This window comes from Montipora foliosa, chromosome 6 (assembly GCF_036669935.1).
Source record: "Montipora foliosa isolate CH-2021 chromosome 6, ASM3666993v2, whole genome shotgun sequence".
Lineage (NCBI taxonomy): Eukaryota > Metazoa > Cnidaria > Anthozoa > Scleractinia > Acroporidae > Montipora > Montipora foliosa.
This window is the reverse complement of record NC_090874.1, coordinates 40,141,198-40,158,697: the sequence shown is the minus strand read 5'-3', so window position 1 is coordinate 40,158,697 and position 17,500 is coordinate 40,141,198. Positions and strand designations below refer to the sequence as shown.

Here is a 17,500-nt window from a genome sequence, read left to right as displayed (position 1 = left end):
CAAGCCGTGACCTCGCGATTCCGGTACGACGCCCTAACCTGCCAACGTCAGTGGCTTCATAGCTCAGTTGGTTAGAGCGTCGCACCGGAATCGCGAGGTCACGGGTCCAAACCCCGTTGAAGTCCTGAATTTTTCAGGCTTCTCTACGCAATTGCAAAAATTGCTCTCATAACTGCGAAGATCATGGCTTCACTTGATTATTGTTATATTATTAATTCTCGACCTCACCTCGGTCACGACAGAATTCAGTTCCCTTGTGTCAAACTCCCACTGATCTCGTGGAATCGCACAGCGATAATTGTAACTGTCGTCTCCTGGTTTGAAGATTCCTGTGATGTTGCACACAGTACTGTTATCTTTGCAACGCCATGGCGGCTCAACGCTCAAAAATGTTGGAATCATAATCTGGAATGCGTCACCAAATATCTTCATAAAGCCAAAGACGAAAAGAAGTCTGTACTGATACCGTTGCAAGCTGCCAATCTCTTCCATTACATCATCCACTGAAAGAGCCATGATTTAGCTGCAAATAGACCTTATAATAAACCAAGCGTAGACGTAATTGCAACTCGTTTTTATTGTGTGGTGTTAATGTGTAATCGCTTATCTAGATACAGGTAATATGAGAATAACTAAATTAATCAATCAACTGTCACTGTACAAACAAAACGAAAGAGTCTCAAGTTCCATATGTATTAGGAACGTGACCTTAAGCTTCAATTACGCAAGCAAACGTTTTCTACACTCCCCCAATGAAAAGAAACGAAGTCAGGCTCTTTTTAGAGCGAAGGGCAAAGAAAGCTCTTGGTTAGAAACCCCGTCAAGCACGTCGGCTCATTACAAGCTCTCGTTTGATTGGATCGCTGTCGGATGCAGTATACGCATTGTTCCAAAGAGGGCATGTACTGAACCCTGACACACCGAAACGAAACCACCGAAACAACCGGAACCGCTGAAACTATCGAAACACCGGACAATCTCGTACCCAGAGTTCAGCGGGTGAGCGCCCGGACTCCATTTTCCATTTTCATTTTCTGGGTACGAGATTGAACACCGGAACGAAACCATTGAAACACCGAAACGAAACCAACGAAACAATCCAGACACCGAACGCAACCACCGGAACGCTCGAAACAGCTCTAAAATTTCGAACAAAACCATCGTAACAGAGTCAATAACACCACCGAGACTCGACGTCCCGGCGGATTGTCGCTTACAGTTTCTCTTTTTTTTTTTCCTTTTTTAAAATTGTGATTTACACTACTTACAACACTGGTACATCTAGTTACACAATCTACAACTACTAAAATCCATTACATTAGCATCAAAACTATTTAACAATTGAATCACTTACGCACTACTTACAATACAGTGCAATTACAATTACAGGTAAGTATTGTAATTGTGTTATTGTAAGTAGCACTCTGCTAAACAATATTTAGTTCTTATTACATGACTAGCTCCGTGAGCGGGCAAGATGAACCAAATCGCGCGCTCTGATTGGCTACCCGAGCGGGCAAGACGGAGCGATACTGCCCGCTCGGGATTTCCCGCTTGGTCCCGCAAGATCAAAGATCATTTTGTGGTGTTTTAAGTCATATAATAAATCCTTTATTGACCAAGATTGTTCGGTCAAGATGACTGGATATTGGCCTCGTTCTTTTTTTGCGTGTTTATGGACCTCGACTTCGTCTCGGTCCATAAACACGCAAAAAAAGAACTTGGCCAATATCCAGTCATTTGACCTCACGCTTGGTCAATAACCCATACTTAATAACTTGCGATACCAATTTATACACTACTTACAAAATAATACGATTACAGATCCTAATTATATTCATATTCTTACATCAAAACAGTTTCAGTTTCATATTTAATCTGAAGTTTCGATTGCAGTCCTTGAATTTTAGGAAGTGTTTGGCTTCTTCTGCAGTCCCACAAAAATAATTTTCAAATTACTATGAAATAGTTTAATAAATTTGATAAAGGGCATTGTTTTGATAAAACTCCAAATAAAACGTTTTGCGCAGAAAGATGGATTGGCTGATTAGATAGAAGGTACCAGCACGATTCGAAATCAGTCCAGAACGTTTTGGAGCGAGGTTCACCATTATAAAAAGTACACGCATCATTAATTATTCTAAATCCAATTTTGCATAGTTTGCTGTTAGTGTAAAGAATAGAATTAATTACTTTGTATTGGAAGGCCTTAACATATGACTCAAGTGCAACCAAATGTGGTAACGAGAAGATTCCTTTAAATTGTTGGGTTGTGAAATTAAAATCACTCTTCAAATTTGCGGATAATTTAGGAGGTTGAGCTTTTCTTGAGACCAGCAGCAAGTAATAATCTTTTGATTTTTTGTCTTTAATATCGAAAATTTTATTTCCAATTATAAGTGATGGGGATATGGTTAATCTATCTAGGCTGATTTCTTTTAAATGAGAAGACACAGAATTACGGAGGTCCGCCCATTGCAGAAAATAATTTTTATAGTACACCGGCTTATTGTCTATTCGAATCTTTTTATCATTCCAAACAATTATTTTCCAGTCACTCTCTGAAGCTTCGAGTTTCTTGTTTCAGTTGTTCTTTATTCACAATCCTTGCACATTCATCAAGCACATACAAAGAATGAAACCAGAGGATTGCTTTATTTTTTTCATTATTTGTCGATTTACTACCTCAAATTAACTGTCACGCGATGTAAAGGGTCTGCACATCAGAACACGAGACCAAGCGCAATTGCACTTCCGGTCACCGAAGGCTTTGAGATTCCTGAAAATTTGAAGCGCTTGGCGTGAAAACGACAGTGCAAAGACTAAAGGAACAAACAAAAATGTACTTGCATTTGCAGAGATATTTTATGGTGGAAACTGAATTTGCGGTTGTTTCGATGGTTCCGGTGGTTTCGTTCCGGTGTTTCGATGGTTTCGGCAGTTCCGGTGGTTTAGTTTTTAGTACACGCCCAATTTAGTAACCTGATTCTCAGACGGCCAAGGTGGCTCGTGTCACGCAGGGAGTGCGTGACACGAGCGACCTGGACCCGGTTTGAATCAGGCTACCATTTTCGTATTCTAAAAGAATTTAGCCCTTTTTGTCCTCGTTCAAGGTTAAATATTCTTTGGGATCATTACGTTTGAAAGCGAGGACCAAACGGCCAATTTGCAAAGAAACAAAGGAATACTAAAATGACCATTTTGGAATTAGGTGTGTTATGGATGCGTCAGCGAAATCTCTAAAGCCTTGTCACCCGTAGCAATGTTATTATTTTTTTTCCGATTTTCACAATGACCAGATAAGGCCAGTGGAAGGGTTTCAAAGTCCGACAGTCGCGTCCAGCTATATTTACTTGTTTATTTATTTAACTGACGCACATTTATTCACATTTGAACATCTGCGAACCTCGTCATGCTTACTACACCTTAAAATATGTGACTACTATTCAGGTTCTATACAAATGTTTTGCATGGCCATACTCAAATACTCCAAATTTCCTTTGATTTTCTCCGAACAGAATTATTTTAAATTTAACTATGTATGCTGATGAACATCAAAAGTGCGTCAAAGGAAGGGACCATGAAACAGTAGGAAGCAGAATGAAAATTCATGGCCAACAATTAAGCAGTGTCGTGGTATACAAATATTTTTCTACTGGCTGATCCAGACAAGTTTCAGTCACGAGACATTAATGCATGGAAATTCAATAAGGACAAGAGTGACAAGATGCTGAATATAAACGGTCTAGACATTGCGAACACAGAATTAAGCAAACTATTGGGAGTTCACATAGATGATAATCTCAACTTTACTGAGCATATTTATAGCAAGAATTATGTACTAAGGCAAGCCAAAAAGTCGGAGTACTCTCTCGTCTTCGAAACTTAATACCCTGTAAGGCTAAGTTACTAGTGTATAAATCTTTTATGTTTACGTTCTTTATATAACAGACGGCTTCAAGATATCACAGCACTTACTGTACAAAGTCAAACATGGCCTCGTACCTGATTGCGTTTCCGATTTATTAATTTGTCCGCAAAGCTTCTACACACTCGCTTCGGAATTATTTTCATTGACTTCGTATTACGTTTTAGAACTACACACAAATAAGGAAACTGAACCTTGCAGACATTTTAACTAACAATAGCAACTGCTGTAGCCTTCGTAGCTAATAGAATCATTTTATTTTTATTTTCATTTTTTTTATTTTTTACAATTTTATTTTGTACATAAGCTAACATAGGATCTCTTATACTCATTAAGACAAATTCTATAAGTACCATACGTTTTATTAGTGTCCCCAATTAGTCCATCTGAGATAAACACATAGACACTAGTTAAAATAAAGGCTTTACTTACTTACTTACTCATTTCTGAGAAAAACATGAAAGCAAATGAAATACTCCCAGATAACCGATTTACGTTTTTCCGTGGGGTGCCTGTGTAACAGGCGGCTCAACGGTATAAAATTTTTCTTCGGAAGACCTTAGACAGCAATGACCAGAACCAGGTTGCTTACCAGTGGTTTTCATTAAAACAATGGTTTTCTGGGGGTGCTCAGTCTCGCGGGCTCAGAAAACCTAGTTGTGGTCATTGTTATTTAAGGTTTTTTCTTTTTCTTCATCGTAGTCAGACATGGCAATTAGCCACGTGCTTGTGTTTCACACTTTATACTTCACACATTAAGCCCTGTTGGCTGGGGTTGCTATATGGATGGCTGACGGCACGTAGGATCCTGTTTTGTTGACTTTTTGTTCTTGTTTTTTTTTTGTTTTTCTTCTTCGTAAATGCAAATTGCATTTTCTTTAAATTGCCCTATCCCGCGGAAAGCGACATGAAAAGATTTTTGCCAGACCTGACCCGCTGTTTGAACTCGGACTGAGATGTTATTGCGTCATCAAAGTGGTTGTTGTTACGAAACTGGTTTTTGCATTGAATTTATAACATTTTGCGTGATTGTTGGGCACATTCATGGAGTGGACGAGGCATTAATTTGATGGAACAGATGCAGATAGAAGTTTAGTTTGCAGAGCGCGAACTTAACTATACCTTGACAATGCTATCCCTGTGAATCTCAGAAGTTTGAGGCTTTCAGGTACATTAGGAGAGGCGTATTCATACAAATGTATTTTATCTCCTCAACCTCGTTTCCAGGGTCTCTCTTGTAGCCGGCGAAGAGAAGATGACAAGAGATTACAAGAGAGATCCTGGAAACGAGGTTGTTATCTCGTGAGCGAAAAGTAAGCTCTTTCATCGCAAAATGAACTTCAGGGCCCATTTGTTCAAAAGCCGATTAACGCTAATCGCAGATTAAAAATTAACCAAGGAGTTTATTTCTCTACTCCCAAATGCTGTTCCACGCTGATATTCGGCAAGACTTAACATTAGAGGAAGTCAATCTTGAAAAACAAAAATAAGCAAAAGAAATTTTCACCAAAAAGTTGAAAAAAATGAAACCAAAGTTCACCCTAATCCTGGATTAGGTTAACCGGCTTTCGAACACCCGGGCCCAGGGCCCGGATGTTCAAAAGCAGATTAACGTTAATCCCAGATTAAAAATTTACCAAGGAGTTTATTTCTCTACTTCCAAATGCTGCTCAACGCTGATATTCGGCAAAACATTACATTACAAGAAGGCAATCTTGAAAAACATAAATAAGCAAAAGAAATTTTCACCGAATTGTTAAAAACATGAAACCAAAGTTTATGCTAATCCTGGATTAAGTTAATCTGCTTTCGAACAACTGGGCCCAGATGTTTTCGTCGATTTCCCGTTTCTTACAATTTTCCATGTTCTTGGCCTTTTTCATTGAACGATTGCGAATTATTTTTTTGTTGCATGACAGTGACAATGAAACGATCTATTGTTAAACGTTTCAGTGTGCATGGAAATTCCCCGGGGGACATTCTTAATTGCATTGATTTAATTTTCTATCGGATAGGCCCAGTTAATGTTGAAGTTATAGAAAGCGCTTATGTTGTTATCATGGGTGGAACCTTAAGTTATTGTTTTATATTATCTCGCATTAGACAAGAATTAGAAAGGAATGCAAGGTCAATTATTGGAAACATTTGGTCAATGACTAGAATTGATCAAGAAGTTACAGTCGATCTTTGAGAATTGTGAGAATTTATTTAAGGAGCAAAAACAAGGTTTAATTTTGTTATGTTTCAACAAAACAGTTCTGTTCTGTGAGACTGTTTTCGCAGCAGTGGATAATAACATTTGTTCCTGGTTGAAGAAATTAATTTTGCAAGCACAAAGAATGCAGCTTTGGTTAGTAGACACTGAAGTTGATCTTGAAAACTTAATTCACTGTCTTGCAAATACTGTGAATACTTACATGCAAGGAAACCACTTTAGGTCAGTTTGAAACTTTACTTTCATCATTTTGTAACTTAAGACTGGTTCACATTTGACATACGTCATGAGAATTTGTTGGTGTGAACTGGGAAAACATACGAATGTCAGGAATACGAAAATTGAATATGTTCAATATTCTTCAGCTTTTGCTCTCTGAGTTCATACTTACAATTCTTATTCTTGTAATGCGTCCAGGCTTATGGCCGCTTATGTGTAGTGTAGCTCTAATTTTAATTCTAATATCTACTTTTCAGTTCTGTTCACTTTGAATGAAAGGGATTATAATAATTTATTATTTATTTGTGTACAGTGGTGGCCATACAGCAAACCTGTGTACATTACCATAATATTCCAAACTCTGCTTACAGTGTACAAAGAAAACACCAATTAATAACCAATGATACAAATTCTCAGTCCAAAATTATGAAGACGCAGACCAATGTTATGCACACAACATCACCAAATCCAACAAGAAAAGCATGCAACACCCTTCACAAATTCATACTGGGACTGGGACCTAATGGCGGCCGTTAGAAAGGGTGTCCTGTCATAAAGTACTTGGTCTAACATTGTGCGACACTCTCAAGTGGAAGAAGAACACCAATGAAATTATTACCAAGGCGTCAAAGCGCTTTCACATCCTAAGGGTTTTGAAGCACTCTGGGGTCCCCTCTATGGACCTCATTTGCGTTTATAACGCCTTGGTTTGCTCCGTCCTCGAGTATTCCTGCGTCGTCTGGGCGACAAGTCTCCTGCGATATCTAGTAGACCAGATTGAAAGGATACAGAAGAGGGCCCTGCGTATCCTATTCCCCGGCCTAAAATATGAACAGGCCCTCCCACAGGCTAACGTGACAAGTCTTGAAATGAGGCGTGACCATCTCTGCCAGAGGGTTTAGCAAAACATCAGTGCCGACCCGGAATGCCAGCTGCACCGCCTTCTCCCCCCTATGCGTACGCGGCGCCACTCGCATCACTTAAGGAACAGCAATACTTCTAGCCGCTTTAAATTTAGGACAAACCGGTTTGGTAAGAGTTTTTTTCCGGCTATGGCCAAAATGTATTAGTTACTGTATTAGATAGCTTTTATATTTAGGAAATTTTTATAGTAAATGAATTGTAATATAAATTTATAAAATATACGATGTAATCCCAGTCCCTATCAAAAAGCATGTAAATTTTACAATATTTTTATATTTTTCAATTATTTATATACCACATTGTAATTCATCTTTTAGGTGCCAATATGTGTACTATTCAATAAACCATTATTATTATTATTATTATACATTCGATTTTTTAAGAATTATAATTAAATTTTGCTTAATATCCTGACATTCCTCGATAATCTTTAGTAAAAGTAAATTCTGATCGCTGCTGTACTGGGTGTTTCCGTTAGCAAATTTGCTTGTTTCAATTAATAGACAACCTTCATTTCTCTTTAGTACAACAAGTAGCAGCTACTTAAAGTTACAGGATTTTCTGTCTGATAAACGTTCGCCACTTTCCAAATTTTACCCGTGATTTCTTCGCTCTGGCTAAGCATGGTGGTTTGCTATAACAGGACAATTTGTTTAATTAACTGTTTGTGCATCCCACGGGAACGCTCTTAGGCGTCTTGTTCCTAAATTAATTCTACTTCTGCATCTAAAGTCAATCCGATTTAGAATGTTCTAGCTTTCTGATCTGAGACTCGTCTGTCTGCCATTGATAGGAACCAGTGTGTCATATTGCTCTTCCTTGACCTCTCAGCCGCATTCGACACGGTTGATCACAGCTTATTATTATCGAGGCTTCAGATTAAAGGTAATGCATTGAAGTGGTTCAGGTCTTATCTTCAAGATCGCAAGCAGCTTGTTTTCGTTCGTTGATTCATTCATCACCGGAACATTTGAATCCACAAATGACCAGCTCCCAACAACAGTGGCTTCGGTGGGTAGACCGTCGCACCGGCATCGAGAGGTCATGGGTTCAAACCCCGTTGAAGTCCTGAATTTTTTAGGCTTCTCCACGCAATTGCTAAAATTGCGTTCATAACTGCGAGGATCATAGCTTCACTTAATTAATTTTGTATCTGTTGTACACTTCTCCACTAACAAGTCATGGCCTATCCTTTCATTTCTATATGCTTATATGTACAATACAAATTAGCCAATACCAAAAATGCCGTAATATTCTCTATTGTCCCTCCAAAATTTTGTATAAGCAATGTTTCCAGTTTCTCTTGGGACCATTACAAGTCCCAAAAGAAAATAAAAACAATGCTTTTGCAAAATCTTGGAGGGACCGTGAACAAAGAGTATTGTGGTATTTTTGATATTGACTAATTAACTTACAGCTACACGAAAGCAAGAAAAAAAACCAGCCAAAAAGAGATATCCCCCATGTTGCAGACAATAGTTCTTTGTGTCTTATTTCTTTGGAATAAAAGTCACTGTTTCGAAAAAATTCTCTGGAGCGGTTGAGAGCCAAATTTTTTCAATTGTGAAGGTGGCTATGAATCCACTCCGGAGATTGTTTTTTAACTTCACCGATAGATTTATCTTAGTCTGCTAATCTCTTCCCAGCAATGAAATTTGGGTTCAGTGTAATGGTTTTTCAGACATAAGTGATTAAAAAAAAAAGGCATTTTAGATCCAAATTTTAGATGGCTCTTTTGTTGCCATGGTGACCTATTACGTCACATCAATGAGTACCTATCTTATCGCGTTTCTTAGATTAAATCCTTGCAAAAATTGTCTCGATAAGCACCCATATCAATCTGACCTTTGCATTCTGTTTTTACATGGCCACATAGCTTTGCCTTTAAGAGACCTCTTTATGGCCAAGAACTTGCAAATTTCGTCAGTCCAGGGACCCACCTTTCATGTGACCTTTAGTAAAACACCTTCTAAAACGCAGGCAAGCACTTCTTCAGAAAGGGGGACAAGAACAAAACCCCAATGCTACTATACTTCAGGAGAGAATTAACAAGCTGATTAGGGAAAACCAACTTCAGACTGTTAAACAAGAATCGAACAGGCATAATAAGGGACAAGATCATGGTGGTCTACCATTAACTCTATCACTGGGAGAAAGTCAGTTTGTCCGTCAATAATCTCTATCATCCTACTAGTATCAATGAATACTTCCGCGAGATAAACACAGATCCCGACTACCCCCCCCCCCCCCCTGAGATGTTTAATATCCCTGAGGGCACAAGGGTACCTACCATCACTGTGCGTGAGGTCACACATGCTCCAATTAATATTAAAAGGACTGCCTCGGGCCCTGATGATCTCCCCTACTGGCTCTTTCGTGACTTTGGGTACCACCTGGCTCCAGTTATAACTGATGTATTTAGTGCCTCCCCTTTGCAACAAACAGTTCCATTGTCATGGAGGGAAACGAATATTAGACCAGCTCCTAAAACTTCCATTTAGTTCCCATAACCAGCTAAGGCCAATTTCTCTGACAAATATAATCATGCGGTCGCTTGAGCGGGTAGTGTACAAGAAGGAACTATCTACTGTGTGCACTAACCACATTGGAGCTTGGCCTATATATGTCGCGTTGGCCAGGGATGGATCTGAACTGATTGGCTTAAGTACAAGATAGGATTTAAATCTCAAAATATTTACAATTTAGAAGTCATTGTGCTTTGTGTCTCCCGCTCAAAGTAATGCATTCTTGTCGCTGCGCAGTGCATTCCGGTTAAAAGCGCGATGCATTATATAAAAAAGCCAGCAAAATCAAAAACCTCGAGATTTAACAAATCAATATTTGTTTTCCCACAAGTGAGAGATTTCGAGGCAATGAAAGGTATAGACTACGTTACAGAGACTAACACATATCGTGCATTTTACCTTTCGACACACCCATCCGAAAAATTGGTTTTTGCCCTGAGCGGGACTCGAACCCACGTCTCCCTGATTGCTAGTCGGGCATGCTAAGCCACTACACCATCAAGGCCACCACGCTGGCAACGCAGCAGATTAATGGGGCGACTTTAGCAACGTGGGGATTCCTATTCGAGTTCCGCTCAGGGCAAAAACCAATTTTTCGGATGGGTGTGTCGAAAGGTAAAATGCACGATATGTGTTAGTCTCTGTAACGTAGTCTAGACCTTTCATTGCCTCGAAATCTCTCACTTTTGTTCTAAGCCCTGTCTGGGGTTATAGAGGCAAAGATATACACTCAAGTGAAGAAAAGTTGGGCCCTAGGAATCCCCACGTTGCTTAAGTCGCCCCATTAATCTGCTGCGTTGCCAGCGTGGTGGCCTTGATGGTGTAGTGGCTTAGCATGCCCGACTAGTAATCAGGGAGACGTGGGTTCGAGTCCCGCTCAGGGCAAAAATCAATTTTTCGGATGGGTGTGTCGAAAGGTAAAATGCACGATATGTGTTAGTCTCTGTAACGTAATATTTGTTTTAAATTCTGATTATGTCGCTGTCCGTTTCGCTCCCTCCGCAGCAATAAATCTGGTTGAAGTCAACTTATAGACCATTTTCATAAATGGCGACCTCCTTTACATTTTTTTGTACTTATGTTAATTAGACCTACTGCCCTCATTTTGAAACAAATGTTGTTTTGAAATTTGCTCGCCGTAGCGAGGCTAGAAAGGCTTCTTGCATTAAAACAAGAATATTTTATTTGGCCGCCATTATGAGAGGTCTATTTGCAACACTACTCTTAATTTTAAGCCTGGTGTTCTCTAGCGACGCCAGCACAAGCACGAGAATAATTAACTCATGCTAGTGAAAACGAACGTCGACATAAGCAACAAAATCAACCACGGAAACCGCCATTTTGTTCAAATGCTTAGACGAATATTAGACCAGCTCCTAAAACTTCCATTTAGTTCCCATAACCAGCTAAGGCCAATTTCTCTGACAAATATAATCATGCGGTTGTTTGAGCGGGTAGTGTACAAGAAGGAACTATCTACTGTGTGCACTAACCACATTGGAGCTTGGCCTATATATGTCGCGTTGGCCAGAGATGGATCTGAACTGATTGGCTTAAGTACAAGATAGGATTTAAATCTCAAAATATTTACAATTTAGAAGTCATTGTGCTTTGTGTCTCCCGCTCAAAGTAATGCATTCTTGTCGCTGCGCAGTGCATTCCGGTTAAAAGCGCGATGCATTATATAAAAAAGCCAGCAAAATCAAAAACCTCGAGATTTAACAAATCAATATTTGTTTTCCCACAAGTGAGAGATTTCGAGGCAATGAAAGGTATAGACTACGTTACAGAGACTAACACATATCGTGCATTTTACCTTTCGACACACCCATCCGAAAAATTGGTTTTTGCCCTGAGCGGGACTCGAACCCACGTCTCTCTGATTGCTAGTCGGGCATGCTAAGCCACTACACCATCAAGGCCACCACGCTGGCAACGCAGCAGATTAATGGGGCGACTTTAGCAACGTGGGGATTCCTATTCGAGTTCCGCTCAGGGCAAAAACCAATTTTTCGGATGGGTGTGTCGAAAGGTAAAATGCACGATATGTGTTAGTCTCTGTAACGTAGTCTAGACCTTTCATTGCCTCGAAATCTCTCACTTGTGTTCTAAGCCCTGTCTGGGGTTATAGAGGCAAAGATATACACTCAAGTGAAGAAAAGTTGGGCCCTAGGAATCCCCACGTTGCTTAAGTCGCCCCATTAATCTGCTGCGTTGCCAGCGTGGTGGCCTTGATGGTGTAGTGGCTTAGCATGCCCGACTAGTAATCAGGGAGACGTGGGTTCGAGTCCCGCTCAGGGCAAAAATCAATTTTTCGGATGGGTGTGTCGAAAGGTAAAATGCACGATATGTGTTAGTCTCTGTAACGTAATATTTGTTTTAAATTCTGATTATGTCGCTGTCCGTTTCGCTCCCTCCGCAGCAATAAATCTGGTTGAAGTCAACTTATAGACCATTTTCATAAATGGCGACCTCCTTTACATTTTTTTGTACTTATGTTAATTAGACCTACTGCCCTCATTTTGAAACAAATGTTGTTTTGAAATTTGCTCGCCGTAGCGAGGCTAGAAAGGCTTCTTGCATTAAAACAAGAATATTTTATTTGGCCGCCATTATGAGAGGTCTATTTGCAACACTACTCTTAATTTTAAGCCTGGTGTTCTCTAGCGACGCCAGCACAAGCACGAGAATAATTAACTCATGCTAGTGAAAACGAACGTCGACATAAGCAACAAAATCAACCACGGAAACCGCCATTTTGTTCAAATGCTTAGACGAATATTAGACCAGCTCCTAAAACTTCCATTTAGTTCCCATAACCAGCTAAGGCCAATTTCTCTGACAAATATAATCATGCGGTTGTTTGAGCGGGTAGTGTACAAGAAGGAACTATCTACTGTGTGCACTAACCACATTGGAGCTTGGCCTATATATGTCGCGTTGGCCAGAGATGGATCTGAACTGATTGGCTTAAGTACAAGATAGGATTTAAATCTCAAAATATTTACAATTTAGAAGTCATTGTGCTTTGTGTCTCCCGCTCAAAGTAATGCATTCTTGTCGCTGCGCAGTGCATTCCGGTTAAAAGCGCGATGCATTATATAAAAAAGCCAGCAAAATCAAAAACCTCGAGATTTAACAAATCAATATTTGTTTTCCCACAAGTGAGAGATTTCGAGGCAATGAAAGGTATAGACTACGTTACAGAGACTAACACATATCGTGCATTTTACCTTTCGACACACCCATCCGAAAAATTGGTTTTTGCCCTGAGCGGGACTCGAACCCACGTCTCTCTGATTGCTAGTCGGGCATGCTAAGCCACTACACCATCAAGGCCACCACGCTGGCAACGCAGCAGATTAATGGGGCGACTTTAGCAACGTGGGGATTCCTATTCGAGTTCCGCTCAGGGCAAAAACCAATTTTTCGGATGGGTGTGTCGAAAGGTAAAATGCACGATATGTGTTAGTCTCTGTAACGTAGTCTAGACCTTTCATTGCCTCGAAATCTCTCACTTGTGTTCTAAGCCCTGTCTGGGGTTATAGAGGCAAAGATATACACTCAAGTGAAGAAAAGTTGGGCCCTAGGAATCCCCACGTTGCTTAAGTCGCCCCATTAATCTGCTGCGTTGCCAGCGTGGTGGCCTTGATGGTGTAGTGGCTTAGCATGCCCGACTAGTAATCAGGGAGACGTGGGTTCGAGTCCCGCTCAGGGCAAAAATCAATTTTTCGGATGGGTGTGTCGAAAGGTAAAATGCACGATATGTGTTAGTCTCTGTAACGTAATATTTGTTTTAAATTCTGATTATGTCGCTGTCCGTTTCGCTCCCTCCGCAGCAATAAATCTGGTTGAAGTCAACTTATAGACCATTTTCATAAATGGCGACCTCCTTTACATTTTTTTGTACTTATGTTAATTAGACCTACTGCCCTCATTTTGAAACAAATGTTGTTTTGAAATTTGCTCGCCGTAGCGAGGCTAGAAAGGCTTCTTGCATTAAAACAAGAATATTTTATTTGGCCGCCATTATGAGAGGTCTATTTGCAACACTACTCTTAATTTTAAGCCTGGTGTTCTCTAGCGACGCCAGCACAAGCACGAGAATAATTAACTCATGCTAGTGAAAACGAACGTCGACATAAGCAACAAAATCAACCACGGAAACCGCCATTTTGTTCAAATGCTCAGACATAGGGAATCTGGATCGAGTGCTTTAATTGGCCAGACGCGTTTTCACTAGCATAAGCTGCTTATGCTTGGGCTTTTGCTTGAGCTTGCATCGCAAGTGAAAACCAGACTTAAGGCTCACATTTCCGTGCAGCGAGTTTCTGTTTTTTTCCTAACTCGTCATTAGATGCTAAACGTAAGGAAAGCAGTCAAGGATACAATTTGCACGGTGTGTCGGAGACTATGTTATTGTTTTGCTTTTACAGACAAAAGTTGTCAATATTTAGGGACAATTTCCAGGTGTGTTTTTTTTAAGACTTGTCAGATATGATTGACATGACAGCTTTATCCGTTTGAACCAATCGTAGCGCAGAGAATCTGTCGTAAAAATAAGAGTTTCCTTCTAGGTGTTCAGAGTAGCTCTTTGCACACCCGATGTAAACGAGTGAATACTAAAAGGACAATAAATTTATAGTTAAACTCAGTCGACTTTATAGATTGAGGCTAAGTTTAATTCGTTAGCCTTTGTTTTACCCCTAGTAAACGGGGCAAGGTAACTTCATAAATATTTCTGTTTTTCGGCCATTTAAACTTCAGAGAAATAAAAACTTGAAACTTCGGGAAATAATCACTTATGTCCGTTCACTACGTGATTTCCCGCGAAGTTTCAACAGTCCTACATTAATAGAGTTTAATTTTTATTTTAGAATCCCTTTTAATTACTACAACCAACACCAGTAAAGCCTGATGGCGTTGTATATCTCAATTATGTACTCAAGTACCTAGAAACTCGGTTGTAAATATTTGGCTTTACCAAAATGTACACCAAAGATCCCTAAAAGATGACATTCTTTGATGAAATCACCTTCTTATATTCGTATAGAGAATCCAATCGAAAGCCAGATTCAATGTTGGCGTTTGTGTACACATAAATGGATACATGCTAATCGTGGTACTTAGCTTCTGTGACATTTTGTTCTATACCATTTTACAATTTCTTTTAAGGTGATCTTCTGAGATCTTGAGGCAAATTTTTCTTTAGTTTATTTTACTTTATCTCATGATCAGCTGTCATGTTTAAATCGCTTTCAATCCCTGAAAGGGTTACAGTTTAAACCACCAAAATTCCTTGATCCATGGGAACGTAAATAGTATCTGTGTTTAATGACCATGGGGGCTTTTATTCACGATCAGGATGCAGGGAAACTGTTCGAGGTAGCGTTATGTCATCTGATCAGCAATCAATTCTCATTGCTTTTCTCTCCTTCTACACTTTTTGTGTGACTTTCCTTTAGTCTGGCAATATACTCATCTCTTGCTGCTTGGCCTGACAAGGTGATTGTTCTTTGTCGCTGTTTCTCTGCTGAGTGCCTTTCATCCATACTAAGATTTGACAACGTGGTGCCATCTGAAAGGACTTGACCAGATGAAAAAGCAGCTTCGTTCAACGATCTTCCTTTTCCTTCAACAGTTTGAGAGCGAGTGACGCTAGATTTTAATCTTGGGAGAGGACTTGGTTTCCGCTCTCTTTTTCCCTTGATTTTGTCTTCTTCAAGACTAACTACATAAGACTCCAGACCCTCTATTCTAGCAGTCATTTCTTGTTCAAATTTACTAAAGCGTTCATGTTCACTCATGCGTTCAGTTATTTCACTCAAGCGTTCCCTTATCTCGTCTACAAGTTTATAGTAACTGGTGCCAGCGTCCTCCATCTTGACTTCCATTTGGTCAAACCTTTCATTTAGATTACTCTCGAGAGCACTGCTTTTTGCCTTGGACTCCGTCTCGAGAGTTCCGAATTTTAAATCGACACCGGTTGCAAGACCTTGAAACTTTTCCTCCATGTTATCCTTCAGGTTGGCAACATCTTTATTGACAATGGCAATCGATGACACCTGCTCCTTACTGTTTTGCATCACCTTAGTTATTTCTTCGTAGATAATGGCGTTGAGACTTCCAATTTCTTCAAGCCGAACGTGAAGGCGATCCAGTGATTTTTGCACCTCATTTTGGGATCGTTTCAAGAGCTCTATGTCTTCCAACACTGTATCGAACTCACTCTTTTGGACTTTTCCAAACTTCTTGCCTCCAAGACGATCACTGACAATCGTATGGACCAAAGCAATCTTTTCCTTTTGTTTCCTGTTTTGATCTTCCTCGTCAGATATGATAACATGGTAGTCACTCCCTTCTGGGCTACACTTGGTTCGGATGTGTTCTCGATAGCGTTTAACTGTCTTGTCGGATGCATCCTGCTCCAGATCTTGCAATAGACGGGCGCGCTGCATGGCCGCCGTAGCGCGTGCATTGTCATAGACACGTTGAAAAGTATTTGACAGCAGAGCGATGTACAAGTTCATTAGAACGATTGCAGTAAGGATGAGAAACGATCCACAGAGTACACGAGCCATGATCGGAGCCTTTGCCTCCAATGCATCGAAGCCATAATTGTCTACGAGGGGATATCGAATGACAGTGTAAATCAAGTGGTACGGTTTGTCGTAACCCTTGACAGGATGTTTCGAACGTTCACCAAACAACATCCAGAAGGCAACAGCATAAGGAATGTAAAACATGGCAATCACGAAAGCCCATCTGAAAGTGTCGCCAAGTATGTTATCCAAGATTACCACAAATGGACCTTGGGTCGGAAAGGGTCTAGCGAACTTAAGGAGACGGATCCACACAAATATGATGGAGCATGCGAGAATTCGAATGAAAACATCATTATAATTGTTGTTTTGGACAACGACATTGATAATGTGTAGTATAATAACGATAATTAGCATCAAATAAGTCAGCCAGTCAAAGTAATTCCACCTGTCTTGAAAATAGAACCTTTTGCGTTCCTTTATCTCCCGGACGTGTTGCTTTATAAACGTTCTTTCTTGGGTCCATCGTGGGTGAGAGTATTCTAAATCACGTTTAACTTCCTTTTTTCTCCAGGAGATGAACTTTTTGTTTTCTCTTCTGGACTGGTAGAACTCTTTCACCTCTTTCCTAATTTCGTTGAACGTCAAAAAAACAACCAGCGCATCCAGGAGTATTCGCCAGAAATTCTCTTTCAAGGGAGAGTAGTAATTCATAATGTCGTTCGGATGAGTAATTCCCAGAACTGTGTATGACACAGTGAGTAACACGTTAAGAAAAATTCCAACCCATACTCTCACACCAAAAAAATTCCATTTGGTCTCGATCAGTCGTTGAAAGATTGGATGCATAATTAGTTCGAAGCAGTTCATTTCCACAACTGTTTGCAAAGGGGAGGTGAGGACCGAGCGATTTTTCGTTTCTGGTGGATCGCAATACTCGAGGAAATTGAGATAGTATCGCTGCTTGCGGTGTGATCTGTCCGTGATGTGGAACTGATCCAAGGCCCGAAGTGCCTAACAAGAGAAAGACCAGTTTCATTAAACTTTCCAGAGATCCAAACCAACTCAAAAGCCAGACACCAGCACAGAACTACAATTCTTACCGTATATCAACACAATAATTAGGTGTAAAAATGCGGATGCCTTG

The 17,500-nt window shown here is 40.1% G+C and overlaps 2 protein-coding genes and 3 non-coding genes across 5 annotated transcripts in view; all 5 read right to left on the bottom strand.

The window, feature by feature from the left end:
• The window catches only part of LOC138007339 (organic cation transporter protein-like), a 36,566-nt gene extending 35,980 nt beyond the window's left edge, over window positions 1–586 (bottom strand). Inside the window, exon 1 of the mRNA XM_068854165.1 lies at window positions 229–586. Coding sequence (XP_068710266.1) covers window positions 229–516 — 288 coding nt within the window. The 5' untranslated portion in view covers window positions 517–586. The remainder of the gene's footprint in view (window positions 1–228) is intronic.
• Window positions 587–10,242: 9,656 nt separating this feature from the next.
• On the bottom strand, window positions 10,243–10,316 carry Trnaa-agc (transfer RNA alanine (anticodon AGC)). The gene has a single exon. It is a non-coding gene; the product is annotated as a tRNA-Ala (tRNA).
• A 1,343-nt stretch (window positions 10,317–11,659) lies between these two features.
• Trnaa-agc (transfer RNA alanine (anticodon AGC)) lies at window positions 11,660–11,733 on the bottom strand. Its single transcript has one exon. It is a non-coding gene; the product is annotated as a tRNA-Ala (tRNA).
• A 1,343-nt stretch (window positions 11,734–13,076) lies between these two features.
• Trnaa-agc (transfer RNA alanine (anticodon AGC)) lies at window positions 13,077–13,150 on the bottom strand. Its single transcript has one exon. It is a non-coding gene; the product is annotated as a tRNA-Ala (tRNA).
• A 596-nt stretch (window positions 13,151–13,746) lies between these two features.
• Window positions 13,747–17,500, bottom strand: part of LOC138009069 (transient receptor potential cation channel subfamily A member 1 homolog) — an 8,792-nt gene continuing 5,038 nt past the window's right edge. The window contains exon 4 of the mRNA XM_068856372.1: window positions 13,747–17,367. Coding sequence (XP_068712473.1) covers window positions 15,223–17,367 — 2,145 coding nt within the window. The 3' untranslated portion in view covers window positions 13,747–15,222. The remainder of the gene's footprint in view (window positions 17,368–17,500) is intronic.